Raw genomic sequence first — 15,396 nt, 5'->3', positions numbered from 1 at the left:
AGGAAGGTTTAGATTGGTTAAAAGGGAAAATTCCTTCATGGAAAGGGTGGTCAGACATTGGCAGAGCTGCTTGGGGCAATACTGGAGTCACCATCACTGGAGGGATTGAAAAGCCACGTGGATGTGGCACTTGGGGACATGTGGTGGCCTTGGCAGTGCTGAGGGAAAGGTTGGACTCGGTGATCTCAGAGGGCTTTTCCCACTTCATCCATTCTGTGCTTCTGTGATTTCCCTGTGTACTCATCAGGGGTGTGGGGGAAACAAAACTGCTCCCATGTTGTGCAGCTTTGTCATCAGACACTAATCTACATGTCAGAAAGCCACAGCTGAATTTCTGCTGCTTTTTAGCTTGTTTGGTTGAAGGTTTTTTTTTTTTCAGGGCTTGCACAAAGCCTGTTGAGTTGTTCAGGATGATGCAAGAAGGATTGGTTTCTCCATCAGATTTAGAACAGATGTTTTCTTGCCAAGTGCCTCTCTGAGGCCAGGAGAGGAACTGTCGCAGTTAGTCATAGAATCATGGGATGGTTAAAGCTCATGGCAGGGACACCTTCCACCAACCCAGGTTGCTCCAAGCCCCATCCAACCTGGCCTGGAACATTCCGTGGGATGGAGCAGCCACAGCTGCTCTGGGCAACCTGTGCCAGTGCTTCAGCACCCTCACAGGGAAGAATTCCTTCCCAGTAGCCCATCTGACCCTGCCCTATAATCATAGAATAAAGGTTGGAGAAGACCTCTAAGATCATCAAGTCCAACCCTTAACCTGCCACTGCTGTAACCCCTAAAACATGTCTTCCAGTGCCAGGTCCAGACACCCCTTAAGCATTTCCAGGGATGATGACTCCACCAGCTCCCTGGGCAACTTATTCCAGTGCTCTCTGGCAGTGGGAAGCTATTCCCCCTTGTCCTGTCACTCCAGGCCCTTGTCCAAAGTCCCTCTGCAGCATTCTTGTCGGCTCCCTGTAGGCACTGGAAAGCCACAATTAGGTCACCTCAAGGCCTTCTTCTCTCCAGACTGAACAATCCCAACTCTCCCAGCCTTTCCTTGTAGGAGAGCTGCTCCATCTCTCTAATCAGCTTGGTGTCTGTGGTTCTGATTAAATCAAGCCAATGGCTGCAGCACAGTTGATTAACTACAGGGACTTTCTTTAAGGGCTCTCATTGGTGCCATTGTGGCCTAACTGGTCTCTTATGCAAACTCCAGCTCTCACCTGCATGTTACCCTACAGGAATGATCTCCTGAGGCTCCTTTGGAATGGGAACCCGAGCTGGCAGTGGCTCACAGCTGTTATAGTAGCGATAGCCATCCTGATTCAACTTAACTAGTTGACTTGCTGGGAAAAGGAAAGAAAACTGGGAATGCTTTTATTGTCTGCAGTGTTAAATGGTGGTTAAGTTATGCATATTTGATTGTTTGGTGTATTCTGTGTTTATTCCCCAGGTTACCGGTCACTTAGATGACTGCACATGTGATGTAGAAACCATTGATGCCTTCAACAACTACAAGCTTTTTCCTAGGCTGAATGAACTCCTGCAAAGTGACTATTTCAGATACTACAAGGTAACTTTCTTGTACAAGAATTGCATTTATTTTGTGTGCTGATGCCTTATTTTTCAATTTCCGTTGAAGGACTTTACAGCTTGTCTCATTCCACCCTCTTCCATGGGCAGGGACACCTTCCACTAGCCCAGGGTGCTCCAAGCCCATCCAGCCTGGCCTGGAACACCTCCAGGAATGGAGCAGCCACAGCTTCTCTGTGCTTTTAAAATCAGATACCTACATTTCAATCCTGATCCTTATGAATGCAGTAAATAAGTTGGACTCTTCTATCTGAAGACACAACATGCTTGTAAGATGAATATTAAGGTATTAGGCATTTTTTTCTCTTCAGAGCTTAAGCAGCAAACAATGAAGACAATGAAATGATTTCTTGGTGAGCTGTGACTCAGAAATGTTGATGACCAGTGATCCATAATGAGAGGATTCAGTGTCTCCCCACTGACATGGAAAACCTGCTGTGATTACCAGACACTCAGGTGCATTGATGGCTGCTGCTGTCAGACCATCCTCATTAGCATGGAATGCCAGAATAGATTGGATTGGAAGGACCTTAAAGCTCATCTTCCATCCTCTGCCATGGGCAGGGACATATTCCATCAGTCCAGGGCTCCAAGCCCCATCCAACCTGGCCTGGAACACTCCCAGGATGGAGCAGCCACAGCTGCTCTGGGCAACCTGTGTCAGTGCCTCACCACCCTCACAGCCAAGAATTTCTCCCCAGTATCCCTGCCCTCTGGCAGTGGGAAGCCATTCCCCCTTGTCCTGTCCCTCCAGGGCCTTGTCCCAAGTTCCTCTGCAGCTCTCCTGGAACCCTTTTAGGCACTGGAAGAGGCTCTAAGGTGTCCCTGGAGCTTTCTCTTCTCCAGGCTGAACACCCCCAGCTCTCCCAGACTGTCTCCAGAGCAGAGGTGCTTCAGCCCTCTGATCATTTTGGAATGATGGAAATGTCTGTGTGGGAAAGCATCAGAAGAAAGAGCAAACCAAGGATTAAAAGGATAACCTTTGCAGATAACAAGGACATGAGTGGTAACTATCTGTCTGGATCAGCAAGAAATTGGTGTGGGAGCAAACAAATGCAGAACAGAGATGACCTGACAGCAGAGAACCTGTGTTCTGGCCACAGGCACATGGCAGCAAGCCTGCAGCACATCCTCCTCCCAACAGGGAGGAGGCAAGATCAATTGCACCCTCAGTCTCCACTCTCACTGCCCTCTGCCTTGCACTCAGTTTGGGTGTCTGAGCCTTGCACTGAGGCACTGGAGATGTGTGTTGGCAAACTGGCGTGGAAGGTTGGCTGCATGGGGGAAATGTGTAATAGGATGATATGTTATTTGCAGGTAAACCTAAAGAAACCTTGTCCTTTTTGGGATGACAACAGTCACTGTGGCATGAGAGACTGTGCTGTGCAGCCCTGCCCCTCTGTGAGTACCAAATCAATTCCTTGGATCCATTTCTTGTCTCTATTTGGCTTTTGCAGACCAAGAGGAAGTAACAGACAAGTGACTTAATCATAGAATCATGGAATGGTTTGGGTTGGAAGGAACCTTAAAGCTCATCTTGTTAAAAACCTTGTCCAAAGTCCCTCTCCAACTCTCTTGGAGCCCCTTTAGGCATTTGAAGGGGCTCTAAGGTCTCCTTCGAGGCCTTGTTTGAAATGAATTTTAAGCACCTCTGCAGAACTTAGAATCATGGAATGTTTTGGGTTGGAAATGATCTAAAAGTTAATCTTGTTCCACCCCTGCCATGGGCCGGGACACCTTCCACTAGCCCAGGTTGCTCCAAGCCCCATCCAACCTGGCCTGGAACACTCCTAGGGAGTGTTGCTCTGGGCAACCTGTGCCAGTACCTCACCACCCTCACAGGGAGGAATTCCTTCCCAATATCCCATCTATCCCTGCCCTGTGGCAGTGTGAAGCCATTCCCCCTTGTTCTGTCCCTTCAGGCCCTTGTCAATGGTCTCTCCATCTTTCTTCAGACCCCTTCAGGTACTGGAAGACCACAATTAGGTCACCCCAGAGCCTCCTCTTCTGCAGGCTGAACAATCCTAATTCTCTTAGCCTTTCCTCACAGCAGAGCTGCTCTGTCTCTCTAATCACCTTGGTAGCCTGCTCTGGACTCTCCAACAGGTCAATGTGTCATAGCACAACTGTGGCTCTGATGGAGCTTTCATGGTGCAGTAATACTCAATGTCTGTCAAAAAGGCCAAAATACAACATTTGAAAGGCTCAGGACCAGTTGGACTTTTAATAGCTGATCCTCTTCTGATCCCTCTTGCGTTTTGCTGTCAGTGAGATGTTTTTGGGGCGAACCCACTGTTGGTTCTGTGTTACTTGCCAAGATTTCACTCTGTTGGCCCATGAGCTGCACTGGGGTTTGCAGTTTTGGCTGATCAATTTGTCTAAACCGTTTCCCAAGGCTCTTTTTTCATGTGAAACTGCTCTTTCAGTGTCCTGTTTCCCAGCGCACTCTTGTCCCTGCATCCTGGACAAAAGGATGTTCCCTGAGCTAAAAGAAAACATCTTGAGTGCAGGTGTCTGCCCAAAAAGAAGGGGATGAGATACTGAGGGAATCACTTGGTGGCTGGTTGATAGAGGTGGTCAAATGCCATTCAGCCTGGCTCTGTGGGTTGGCAGCCAGCACAGACTGCCTTACCCCTCATTCTTGGCTCCCAAAATGCAATGATGATGTTTACCCCTCAAAATACTCCTAAATTTAGTTTAAATACTTTTTCCCCCTTAAAATATCTATTGGTAATGATTATGACCAATGTGATGGATTTATATTACAATAGCCTAAGTATTAGCTAGAAGTTATTCTCAAAGAACTGACTGTCACTGCTGTTCTTAATTACTTTGATTTAGGTCCATTTCCAAAAGCAACAAAAATAACTCTAACTGCTTAATTATTCTCTTCCTGTGCTCCTTGTCATAATAATATTTGCTCCTGTGGCATAGAAGTGGTTTTATTGCCTTGCATGGAAGAATGGAAGTTGAGGAGATTCTAGGGCCTGTGGGGCTAGCAGGTCTGACATTCCATGTTGAAGTGGGGAGAGGGAAGTTTGGGAATGATGTGTGTCAGGTGTAATATCCAAGGAGGCACTTGGGCTCCTGCCAGGAGGATGATGCCAGGCATCAGCTGAGCAGAGGCAAATCCAGCCCCTCTGGAGTTTATCTTGGCTTTCCCAGCCTCATGCTTGGATAGGCAAAGCAGAGCCTGATGTAGCAGCCCTGGAAAGCTGCTGAGCTGTGGAGAAGAGGAATCTTGTGCAAAATCAAAACAAACCCCTAGGAATGTTGCTTCACCTCAGTCTGTGGAGGAGTGAGGAGTTTGGCTCAGCTGGGCTGAGTGCTCTGATCACCTTCTCACTTCTAGAGACTGTGTATGGTAACCTTCCTAGTCTTCCCAAAGATCAGACTAAGATGCCTCATCAGCCTCGTGTGCCACATACTCCATGTCTTTCCGTGCTTACATGCTTTTGTCTTCCAGGATGAAGTGCCTGATGGAATCAGATCTGCAAGTTACAAGGTAGGTGTGTCTCTGGGCATAAAGTGACATGGTTTATAGGTCAGTTTTGTGTCATACAGTCATGGAACTGTTAAGGTTGAAAAGACCTTTAGGATCACTGAATCCAACTGTCAACCCAGTGCCAGCATCGTGTTCACCATTGAACCATGTCCCCAAGTGCCACATCCACATGGTTTGAATACTTCCAGGGCTGGTGACTGCCACCTTCCAGGGCTGGATAACCCTTTCCATCAATAAATTGTCCCTATTATCCAATCTAAATCTCTCCTGGAGCAACTTGAGGCTGTTCCCTCCCACCCTGTCCCTTGTTCCCTAGGAGCAGAGCCTGACCTCACTTGGCTGTACCTCCTGTCAGGGAGTTGTAGAGAGCCATAAGGTCCTCCTTGAGCCTCCTTTTCTCCAGGCTGAGTCCCTACAGCTCCCTCAGCTACTCCTTGTGCTCCAGCCCCTTCCCCAGCTCCATTCCCTTCCCTGGACATGCTCCAGCCCCTCAATGTCTTGTCCTGAGTGGCCCAGAACTGCCCCCAGGATCGGAGGTGCCTCAGCAGTGCCCACACAGGGTTCCCCTTGGGAGGAGTCAGTATTTGTCTGGATGTTCTTTGTGGCTAAATTTTGACCCTCTTCAAGTGTTTGGGATGCTGAGATGCCTGTCCTGGAGTCAGGTATTCCTGCCATCTCTCCAAGACCAGATCCCATCAGGCACAAAATGCTCCCAGAGCAGTGCCAGAGGCTTCTCTGAGTCCCTGCAAGATTCCCCAGAATTGCATAAGCCTCTGGATATCTGCAGACATCCTGTGGAAACACAGGGTGGGGTGAATCATAAAAGTGCTGCTGATGCTTAACCTGGTTAGTGCATGAAAGGCAGAATTATAACAGCAAAAAAAATGCCTTTTTAATACTCATCCCTCCCCACCCCTTTGCTTCCAACCTAGTACTCAGAAGAGGCCAACAACCTCGATGAAGAATGTGAAGAAGCCAAGAGACTTGGAGCAGTTGATGACTCTTTGAGGTTTGACTTCTTTTTCTATAATCCTTCCTTTCCCTGAAGGAAACCTGTGTCAGTGCTCTCTCTGATAGCCTTTTCCCATATTTTTGGTAGCAAGGAGACCCGAGAGGCAGTGCTGCAGTGGGCACGGCACGATGACTCTTCAGACAGCTTCTGTGAGGCTGATGGTATGAGGATTTTGGCTTGGAATGGGATTTAAGCACCTCTGCAGAACTTAGAGTCATGGAACGGGTTGGGTTGGAAGGGAACTTAAAGATCGCCTAGTTCCACCACCTTCCACCAGCCCAGGTTGCTCCAAGCCCCATCCAACCTGGAGCACTCCCAGGAGCACTCCCAGGGATGGAGCAGCCACAGCTGCTCTGGGCAGCCTGTGCCAGTGTCTCACCACCCTCACAGCCAGGAATTCCTTCCCAATATCCCACCTAGCCCTGCCCTCTGGCAGTGTGAACCCATTCCCCCTTGTTCTGTCACTACATTTCCTACCCAAGAGTCCCTCTGCAGCTTCCCTGGAGCCCCTTCAGCTCCTGGCAGGTTGCTCTGAGGTCTCCACACAACTTTCTCTTCTCCAGGCTGAACAATCCCAACTTCCAGTCCAACATATAATATTTCATCAAGCCTGGACCATAAATAGCATTTCTTCTCTTTTCCACCCTCTTTGCCCTCAGTACTTTGAAACTGAGCCCCAAATACATCTGACAAAGCTTCCTTGGTGCTCAAGCCTTGCTGTGTTTAGCAACATCGGGAAGAGGTGGCTGGATCAGCCTTGGAAAATGTGATTTTCCTTCAGACGTTTCCTGTCACTGACCCAACACTCTGCTCCACAGACATCCATTCTCCTGAGGCAGAGTATGTGGATTTGCTCCTGAATCCAGAACGTTATACTGGCTACAAGGGCCCAGATGCCTGGAAGATTTGGAACAGTATTTATGAAGAAAACTGCTTCAAGTAGGTGCTTGGGGAGACAAATTCCGTGAACCTGAAGGTGCTGATTCCTGCAGAGGGGCAGAAATCCATCCCCATCCTCCTGTCTGTGCTGCAGAGCCTGTTGGGCTGTTAGGGGAGGGGCAAGTGTGTGGTTGCCCCCTGAGTGGATCATGTTGCACCAAAGCAAAGTTTTCCTGCCTATTTTTAATAAATAAAGAAGAAAACCCCATCCCAAACCCCAGAAAAATCCACATTTTGCTCTGTCCTTTCCCTGCCTGAACAAAGCTAAAGCACTAAAGGGGTTCTTAGATCCCCTCATGCTGTTTGACTGCAGCAGTAACTTCTCTCTGCTCTGTTTCTGCACAGCAAGGAGTCACTAACTTATTTACATAATATTTTTCCCCTCTTAGGCCTCAGAATGTAAAAAGACCTTTGGCATCTGGTAGAGGTGAGTCATTTATTTATCTCTCTAGGTGGGTTTGTAGTGAGCTGATCTCAGCTCCGGGAGTGGTAAATGCTCTCTGAGCTGCTTCTCCTGTCTTGTAGCTCAAATGTAGAATTTTAGGGCACCTGGAAGTGGTGCTTTCTAGAAAGAGTGGCTGATCCTCCACTCTTGGAAGAAACAGGAGGTTTGGAGGGACAGGGAGCAGGGCTGAACCCTGGGCTCTCCCTGCCTTCTGTGCTTGGCAATGCCAAACCATCTGTGATGGTCTAAAATGAGAACCTGGCTGGGATCCTCCATGGAAACCACCCTAGAGCCAAGGCTGAACAATGCAAAGGAAGTAGGGAAGGGGTTTGGAAGCATAAGAGCACCATCACCCTCTCTCCGCCTTCAGTGACCTGAACATCACTCCCAGCAGTACCATGACTTTTCCCTAAACTCTGTAGGTATTTCCCACCTCCTTTGCTGCTGGTGCAAAGGATTGGCTCTTGAGGAGCAGCACTGCTGAAGGAAATGTGCAATGTCCTTGGAAATATCAGGTTTTACTTCCTTTGCAAGTATTGATCCCTCCTGCCTTGGTCAGGTTACTCAGCACTGTTCCCCATCCGATGTCTTCCCTGCTGCACTTGGGGTTTGCTATGCTCAGAACGTTTCTAAGCCTCCCTGGAGAGGCTCATTCTCCTGTCAGAGCAGATTAACAGAGCAGTGCTTGTGCTTTGGAGTTTAATTTTGGTCATGTGTAATATTTTATCTTCTTTTTTTCTGTCTCTCTCTCTGCACCACTTGTGCTTTTTTTCCATCAGGAGACGATGGAGGTGAGTTGCTCTGTTTATTTTTGCTGATAACAGAAACAAATGTGGTGTCTTTATGTGCTGTCCTGAGCTGTGCCATTAGATACTGTGCCTGGTTATCACAGTCATTATTCAGGCAAACCTGAAATTAGAATCATGGAAATTCCATGAGCTGGAATACCACAGGGATTGTCAGTGCAACTCCTGCCCTGCACAGACACCCCAACAATGCACCCTGTGCCTGAGAGCATTGGCCAAACACTCCTGGAGCTCTGTCAGGCTTGGGGCTGTGAGCACTGCCCTGGGGAGCTGTGCCCAAACACCCTCTGGGAGAAGAACCTTGTCCTAATATCCAACCTAATCCTCCCCTGACACAGCTTCATGCCATGCTGGTCTCCACCCTGAGCCCCCAAAACATGCTGTGGGGGCTGGAGCTGCAGGCAGAGGCAGTGTGTGCTCCAGCTCAAGGCTGCACGGATAAACCTGTGCAAGGGAATATGGGAAGCTCTGAGGATGGAGCTGGGGATTTCAGCTCCTCCACAGCTCCCTGGGGCTGGGGATCCAGGGCCTGGGGAAGGACAAAGCACAGCCCATGCCCAGATATGTCTCCTGAGCAGCCCTGGGAGCTGGTTTGAGCTTGTTGTACCTCATGAGCTGGAGACACAGGGAACACAGGGTCATAGAATATCCTGAGCTGGAAGGACCCAGAAAGATCATTGATCCAAATTTGAGCTTGTTGTACCTCATGAGCTGGAGACACAGGGAACACAGGGTCATAGAATATCCTGAGCTGGAAGGACCCAGAAAGATCATTGATCCAAATCCTGCCCAGGACACCCCAACAATGCCCCCTGTGTCTGATTGCCCAAACCAAACACTCCTTGAGCTCTGCCAGGCTTAGGGCTGTGAGCACTGCCCTGGGGAGCTGTTCCAGCGCCCAAACACCCTCTGGGGGAAGGACCTTATCCTAATATCCAACCTAACTCTCTCCTGACACAGCTCCAGCCATTCCCTCATGTCCTACTGCTGGTCCCCAGAGAGAAGATGTCTCTGTGCAGAGATCCCTCTGAGCTCCCTGTGCCATCCCACCCTCATGTGAAGGTCTCAAAAAGCCCACCAGCAGTGTTCTAAGAGCACAAATATTGTTTGAAGGCAGGCACTGAGGTGTGGGAAGCCTTCAGGAAGGAACAGGACTTGTGTGGGTTTTTTCAGTGCTTTTTATTGCTGAGACAGATCTGCGAAGACTCATAATCCCAACAGCCTCTGTCATCTGGTAGGAGCTGAGTGCCCAAACCCTTAAGGGCTCACATGTGGGAAGGGCTGTGCCCTGGAGCTCTCCACTGTGCCAGTGTACATGCCATGTCTCTTTGCCTCCGAATGATTTCATGCTCTCCACATTCCTCCCAAGCATGGAGCAGGGACAGTGTGACACCCTGACTTGTGGGATTATCCACACTCAGCAGCCCTCCGTGGCTTTTTTGGTTGCTTGCTTTGTTTGTTTTATAAAAACATCCCTCTCCCCACTCTGTCCAGAAGAGCAAAGCAATCTATGATCCTTGTTTTTCCCAACACTCTGCTGTTCTGCCCCCACATAGCCCTTGGGGAAAACCCATGTGCTGTTTTGAGCTGCTGCCATGCTGTGTTACAGAAACATCAGTCAGCTCTTTTAATGCTCTTTTCCCTGTTTCTGCAAACTGGAGTGGTCAGAGATCCTCTGGGATTGGCCCTGGAGGTGGTTTCAGGGCATCAGGCTTGGGCTGTTCCCTCACTGACGTGTGCTTTCCTTTGTTTCCAGGGCACATGTTTTACAAGTGGCTGAAAGGTAATCCTTGCTCTGCATGTGGTTGTTCTTCCTGGGATGGACACAGAATGGCCAGGGAGTGGGTGGGATTGGTAGCCACACTGAGGGATTAGATTTCTGCCTCTTAACCAGGAGAGGAGAATCCAGTGGATACTTCCAGTGGGTTAAGGTGCTCATTTCTTTGCAGGTGTCTGTGTGGAGAAAAGAGCTTTCTATAGACTCATTTCTGGCCTCCATGCCAGCATCAACATCCACCTGAGTGCTAGGTACCTCCTACAAGGTAAGTGCTTCTTCCTGCCTCAGGTCCACACTGACACTTCCATGGCTCCACTAAATGCTGGTTAGAGCCTGTTCCAGCAGGATTCAGGTCTACTCCATGCTCTTCCCTTAGCACGCAGGTTGTGTAATAGGGTCAGGAATGCAGTTGCCACATGCCTTCAGGTCTGAGAGTGGCTGTGCTGTGCTCTGTACCATGTCTTCCAGCACGTATTCCTTCTGTTCTTCCTCCAAGGTTGTTTGGGAGTGAGTGTCTAACTGTGTGTCAAGGCTGTTCCTTCCTGGCTTGTCTTTGAGTTGAGCAATAAACTCACCTAGACTATGAAATCCTTGGCTGGGCTTTCCCAACTCTCTCAATCCACTTCCACCTGCCATTTCCATTTCCTTTCCATGCTTTGTTCCATAAGGAGCTGCCTGAGGAATCTAAATTTCAACCCTGGGGTTGACAATCAAGGCAATAGCTGTGGGAATTGGGGTAAATCACTTATATTTAACTAAACAACTATATTTAAGTCTCTACAGCCCACACAGGCCTCACTTCAATGTGAGTTAGACCACCTTGGAGTTGGGATAACAAGGGAAGCATCGAAGGCAAGAGATGAGCTGGGATTGCAAGATCAGCTTGATATGACTATTACATCTTCCACTACAGCCTTTATATAGTCTTAAATAAATAGTAGGATGAGCCACAGAAATACTTTCTTTGTGAGCTTGAAAATGGAAAACAGGGGCAAATCTCCTCCAGTCCTTAGCTGCTTTTGTTCCCTTGCTTTTCTGCATCATCAGGAATTCCCTTAAGGTGTTCCAGTTCATTAGGAAACCTGAGGAACCACCTGAGAAAGGTCTGTAGGAGTTGTGTGTTCATTAAGGCTTGAGCTGGGCTAAAATCCTGTCTCTTGAACAATTTTCAGGAGGCATTTTTTCATGAGAAGGGTTGTCAGGCATTGGAAGAGGCTGCCCAGGGCAGTGGTGGAGTCACCATCCCTGGAGGTGTTCAAGGAAGGACTAGATGTGGCACTGAGTGTTCTGCTCTAGCTGACAAGGTGGTGATGGGTCACAGGTTGGACTCGATGATCTCGGAGATCTTTTCCAACCTAAATGATTCTGTGAAATGTCGCCACGACATCCTGACCCTTTCCAAGACCTTCTTGAGCACTTGGCACCCTTGGGAGTGGATGTGGCAGTCAGTGCTCTGGTCTAGTTGACAAGGTGGTGACAGGTCACAGGTTGGACTCAATGATCTCAAAGGTCTTTTCCAACGTAAGTGATTCTATGAATTTGGGTCTATGAACTTGGGGAAACTTGGATCTCTCTGGTTGGAGTCACATTTCACCATTTAGCCTGGGCTGGAGGGAGGAGATGAAGCAGAACTCTACCCACTCACCTCATGCCTTTGGGGTTTCTTTCCTCTCTCAGACACATGGTCAGAGAAGAAATGGGGCCCCAACATCACAGAGTTTCAGCAGAGGTTTGATGAAGTCATCACTAGAGGGGAAGGTCCCAGAAGACTCAAGAACCTCTATTTTCTCTACCTGATCGAGCTGAGAGCTCTCTCCAAAGTGCTTCCCTTCTTTGAGCGCCCAGGATTCCAGCTGTACACCGGGAATGAACATCAGGATGCAGAGATGAAACACCTCTTGCTGGAAATTCTCCACCTGGCCAAGTAATTATACCTGGAGACAGTGGCTCTGCCATCTCTGAGCTTAACCTCTCACTTAAGGCTCCTAGAAAGGTTCTGGGTTCCTTCCTCTGGTGATTCATGCAGTGGAATCATAGAATCATAGAATCTGGGTTGGAAAAGACCTTGTAAATGTCATCTAATCTAACCCCCTTCAGAGGGGCAGGTAGCAGTGGTGTAGCTTTGCTGAGAGAACATTAAAATCTGTATGCAAATTGCAAGGCTTGAGTAATTAGCCCCAGAATTTAATGGCCCAGGCTGCCTTCGTGGATTTAATAACTCCTGCCTACGTGTTAGCCCTAAAATTGGCACCTGTGTGACTCAGCTGTGGGATACCAGGTCTAGAAGAACATCCTAAATATGTTGCTAACAGAGGTTTTGGGCTGTTGGATGGAGCTTAGAGGAAGAGTCACAGAAGATACCAGAACCAGAATGAAATGAGTGTCTCCTACTGTGATCCGTATTTATCTTGTCACACTCCTGTGCTTGTGTCTGTTAGAAAACAGGCTGAAATTGCTTAAAAACCATCAAGGAATTGCTGAAAATGTCTCCCAGGTGAGATTCATGAGATTCATGGAATCTCACCTGGGAACTAACATGGAACTGTTGGAGCAAGTCCAGAGGAGGCCACAAAGCTGATCAGAGCACTGGAGCACCTTCCTACAAGGACAGGCTGAGAGAGTGGGAGCTGTTCAGCCTGGAGAAGAGAAGGTTGTGTGGAGACCTCAGAGCAACCTGTCAGGAGCTGAAGGGGCTCCAGGGAAGCTGCAGAGGGACTCTTGGTTAGGAACTGCAGTGACAGGACAAGGAGCAACGGGGAGAAATTGCAAGAGGGAAATTTAGATTAGGTATCAGGCAGAAGTTTTCCCTGTGAGGGTGGTGAGACACTGGCACAGGTTGCTCAGGGAGGCTGTGGCTGCACCAGCCCTGGCAGTGTTCAAAGCCAGGTTGGATGAGCCTTGAGCAACCTGCTCTGGTGGGAGGTGTCCCTGCCCAGGGCAGGGAGTTGGCACTGCGTGATCTCTAAGCTCCATTCCAACCCCTAAAATTCTATGATTTTATGATTCTAGATACAATTGAAAGGGATAAGAGAATCACAGGATGGTTGGGTTGGAAAGAACCTGAAAGGTCACCTCATTCCAATCCCCACTGGGGCTGGATCTAAGATGAAGACACATCTGGAGGTGCCCAGTGGCTCACACCTCTCTGTTCCATCCCCACACCTAAGCAGGTCCTGCTGTGCAGCTGGACTGCAGCCAGACCAACAGCCTGGGCAGAAATCAAACTCTTTTCCTTCTCTTCCAGGTCTTTCCCACTGCATTTTGATGAAAACTCCTTCTTTGCAGGGAATAAAAAGGAAGCTGCAAAGTTAAAGGTAATTGCTGCCCAGGACATCACTTGAGGAGGCTCTTCCCTAGCTCAGCCCTACTGAAGCTGAGGATTAATTGGGATTAATCCATGGAAGAAGCCCTAATTAGTGCCTAACCATGATCACCATGAATGTCTTTTCCCTCAGGAGGAATTTAGGCTGCACTTTAAGAACATTTCCAAGATAATGGACTGTGTTGGCTGCTTCAAGTGTCGGCTGTGGGGGAAGCTGCAGGTAAGCAGAGGAGGATGTGTGTCTGGAAGCACCTGGTGATGGGACTCGTGTGGATGTGGTTCTTGGATACCAGTCAGCTCCTAGATACCGCACAGGGCTGCTTGATTCCTTACCTATCCAGGCAGCAGGAGCAGTGTGCTCATTCCAGCTCCCTGGGCCTGGCAGCAGCTGCCTCTGGGATTTGCAGCTGGAAATTGGGGAAACCTGCTGCTCCCCAAGGGAGAAGAGAGGGTGCAGAGCCTCTGGCCTGGGATAAGTGACATCCAGGCCTTGCTTTGTTAAGATGCTGTTGCAAAGCTGGAGGGAAGTAAAGTTCAGCTTGGAATCAGGCCCTGGATGTGCCCCTGTTTTTAAGTGCTTCTGTTTGATCCCTGCACAGACTCAGGGCTTGGGCACAGCTCTGAAGATCCTCTTCTCTGAGAACCTCATCGAAAGAATCCCTGAGAGTGGCCCTTCATATGGATTCCAGCTGACCAGACAAGAAATTGTGGCCTTATTTAATGCCTTTGGAAGGTGAGTTTGAGCCTTTTCCCTCTATTGCACACAAGCTGCTGTGTTATATCCCATTTCAGCTTAGTCAGTTCTCAGCAGTATTGGTGTTCACTCCTGCTCTGATCATTCTGCCTCATAAAGAACCCCCAAATATCATGTTAATACGGAGCATAACAGTTGGAACAATTTAAAACAACTTCTTTATACTCTTCTGTAAGGAATTCAAGGAAGAACTTGTGTCAGGTACAAGGAATTTGGTCATTATTAAGGAACTGTGTGACTCTGCCCTAGGAGCACATTGTCCCACCCGAGGGCTGCTGTCCTTAGAGCTCTCTTCAAGCTGTTCACTTGCAAATTCATTCCCAGATCTGTTTGCCATGGTTGCGTTTAACAGGAATCTACAGGTGTCCAGGGATGGCGACTCCACCACTGCCCTGGGCAGCTGTGCCAGGGCTGGACAGCCCTTTCCATGAACAAATTTTCCCTAATATCCAACCTAAACCTTCCCTTTTGCTATTTGTACAGAGTGAGAAGGTCCTCCCTGAGCCTTCTGTTCTCCAGGCTGAGCCCCCACAGCTCACTCTGCCTCTCCTTGTGCTCCAGCCCCTTCCGCAGCGCCATTCCCTTCCCTGGGCACTCTCAATCCCTCAGTGTCTTGTCATGAGTGGCCCAGAACTGCCCCCAGCATTGGAGGTGCCTCAGCAGTGCCCACACAGGGGACAGGCACTGCCCTGGAGCTGTGCCCACAGTGTGGCTGGTACAAGCCACCCCCACAGCTCACTCTGCCTCTCCTTGTGCTCCAGCCCCTTCCGCAGCGCCATTCCCTTCCCTGGGCACTCTCAATCCCTCAGTGTCTTGTCATGAGTGGCCCAGAACTGCCCCCAGCATTGGAGGTGCCTCAGCAGTGCCCACACAGGGGACAGGCACTGCCCTGGAGCTGTGCCCACAGTGTGGCTGGTACAAGCCAAGCCAATGCCTTTGGCCTTCTTGGCCACCTGGGCTCATGTTCTGAGCATTTCAAACAGGTTTCCATCTTATGCTTGTTGAAGTTATTTCATTTCCTTCTTAGCCAGGTGTTTGTCCTGGCTGGGAAGGTCAGAGCTCTCCTTTAGGGGAGAGGTGCTCACAGGACTCATCCTTGGAGTCTGATCTGCATCTTCACTGATGCTGGTCATGGAACTCCAGAATGGTTTGGTTTGGAAGGGCATTAAAGCTCATCTTGTTCCACACCCTGCCATGGGCAGGGACACCTTCCACTAGCCCAGGTTGCTCCAAGCCCCATCCAACCTGGCCTGGAACA

The 15,396-nt window shown here is 49.1% G+C and overlaps 1 protein-coding gene across 1 annotated transcript in view; it reads left to right on the top strand.

Annotated features, from left to right (window-relative positions):
• Positions 1–1,438: 1,438 nt before the first annotated feature.
• Positions 1,439–15,396, top strand: part of ERO1L (ERO1-like (S. cerevisiae)) — a gene marked incomplete at its 5' end in the record, with an annotated part of 15,137 nt that continues 1,179 nt past the window's right edge. The window contains 14 exons of the mRNA XM_009077376.1: positions 1,439–1,558; positions 2,896–2,979; positions 5,045–5,083; positions 6,016–6,092; positions 6,183–6,256; positions 6,914–7,034; positions 7,424–7,461; positions 8,259–8,270; positions 10,042–10,068; positions 10,235–10,327; positions 11,740–11,986; positions 13,307–13,376; positions 13,518–13,604; positions 13,984–14,117. Of these exons, the coding sequence (XP_009075624.1) occupies positions 1,439–1,558; positions 2,896–2,979; positions 5,045–5,083; positions 6,016–6,092; positions 6,183–6,256; positions 6,914–7,034; positions 7,424–7,461; positions 8,259–8,270; positions 10,042–10,068; positions 10,235–10,327; positions 11,740–11,986; positions 13,307–13,376; positions 13,518–13,604; positions 13,984–14,117 (1,223 nt within the window). The remainder of the gene's footprint in view (positions 1,559–2,895; positions 2,980–5,044; positions 5,084–6,015; positions 6,093–6,182; positions 6,257–6,913; positions 7,035–7,423; positions 7,462–8,258; positions 8,271–10,041; positions 10,069–10,234; positions 10,328–11,739; positions 11,987–13,306; positions 13,377–13,517; positions 13,605–13,983; positions 14,118–15,396) is intronic.

Source organism: Acanthisitta chloris, unplaced genomic scaffold (genome assembly GCF_000695815.1).
Source record: "Acanthisitta chloris isolate BGI_N310 unplaced genomic scaffold, ASM69581v1 scaffold4186, whole genome shotgun sequence".
Classification (NCBI taxonomy): domain Eukaryota; kingdom Metazoa; phylum Chordata; class Aves; order Passeriformes; family Acanthisittidae; genus Acanthisitta; species Acanthisitta chloris.
This window is presented reverse-complemented; position numbering and strand designations above follow the sequence as displayed.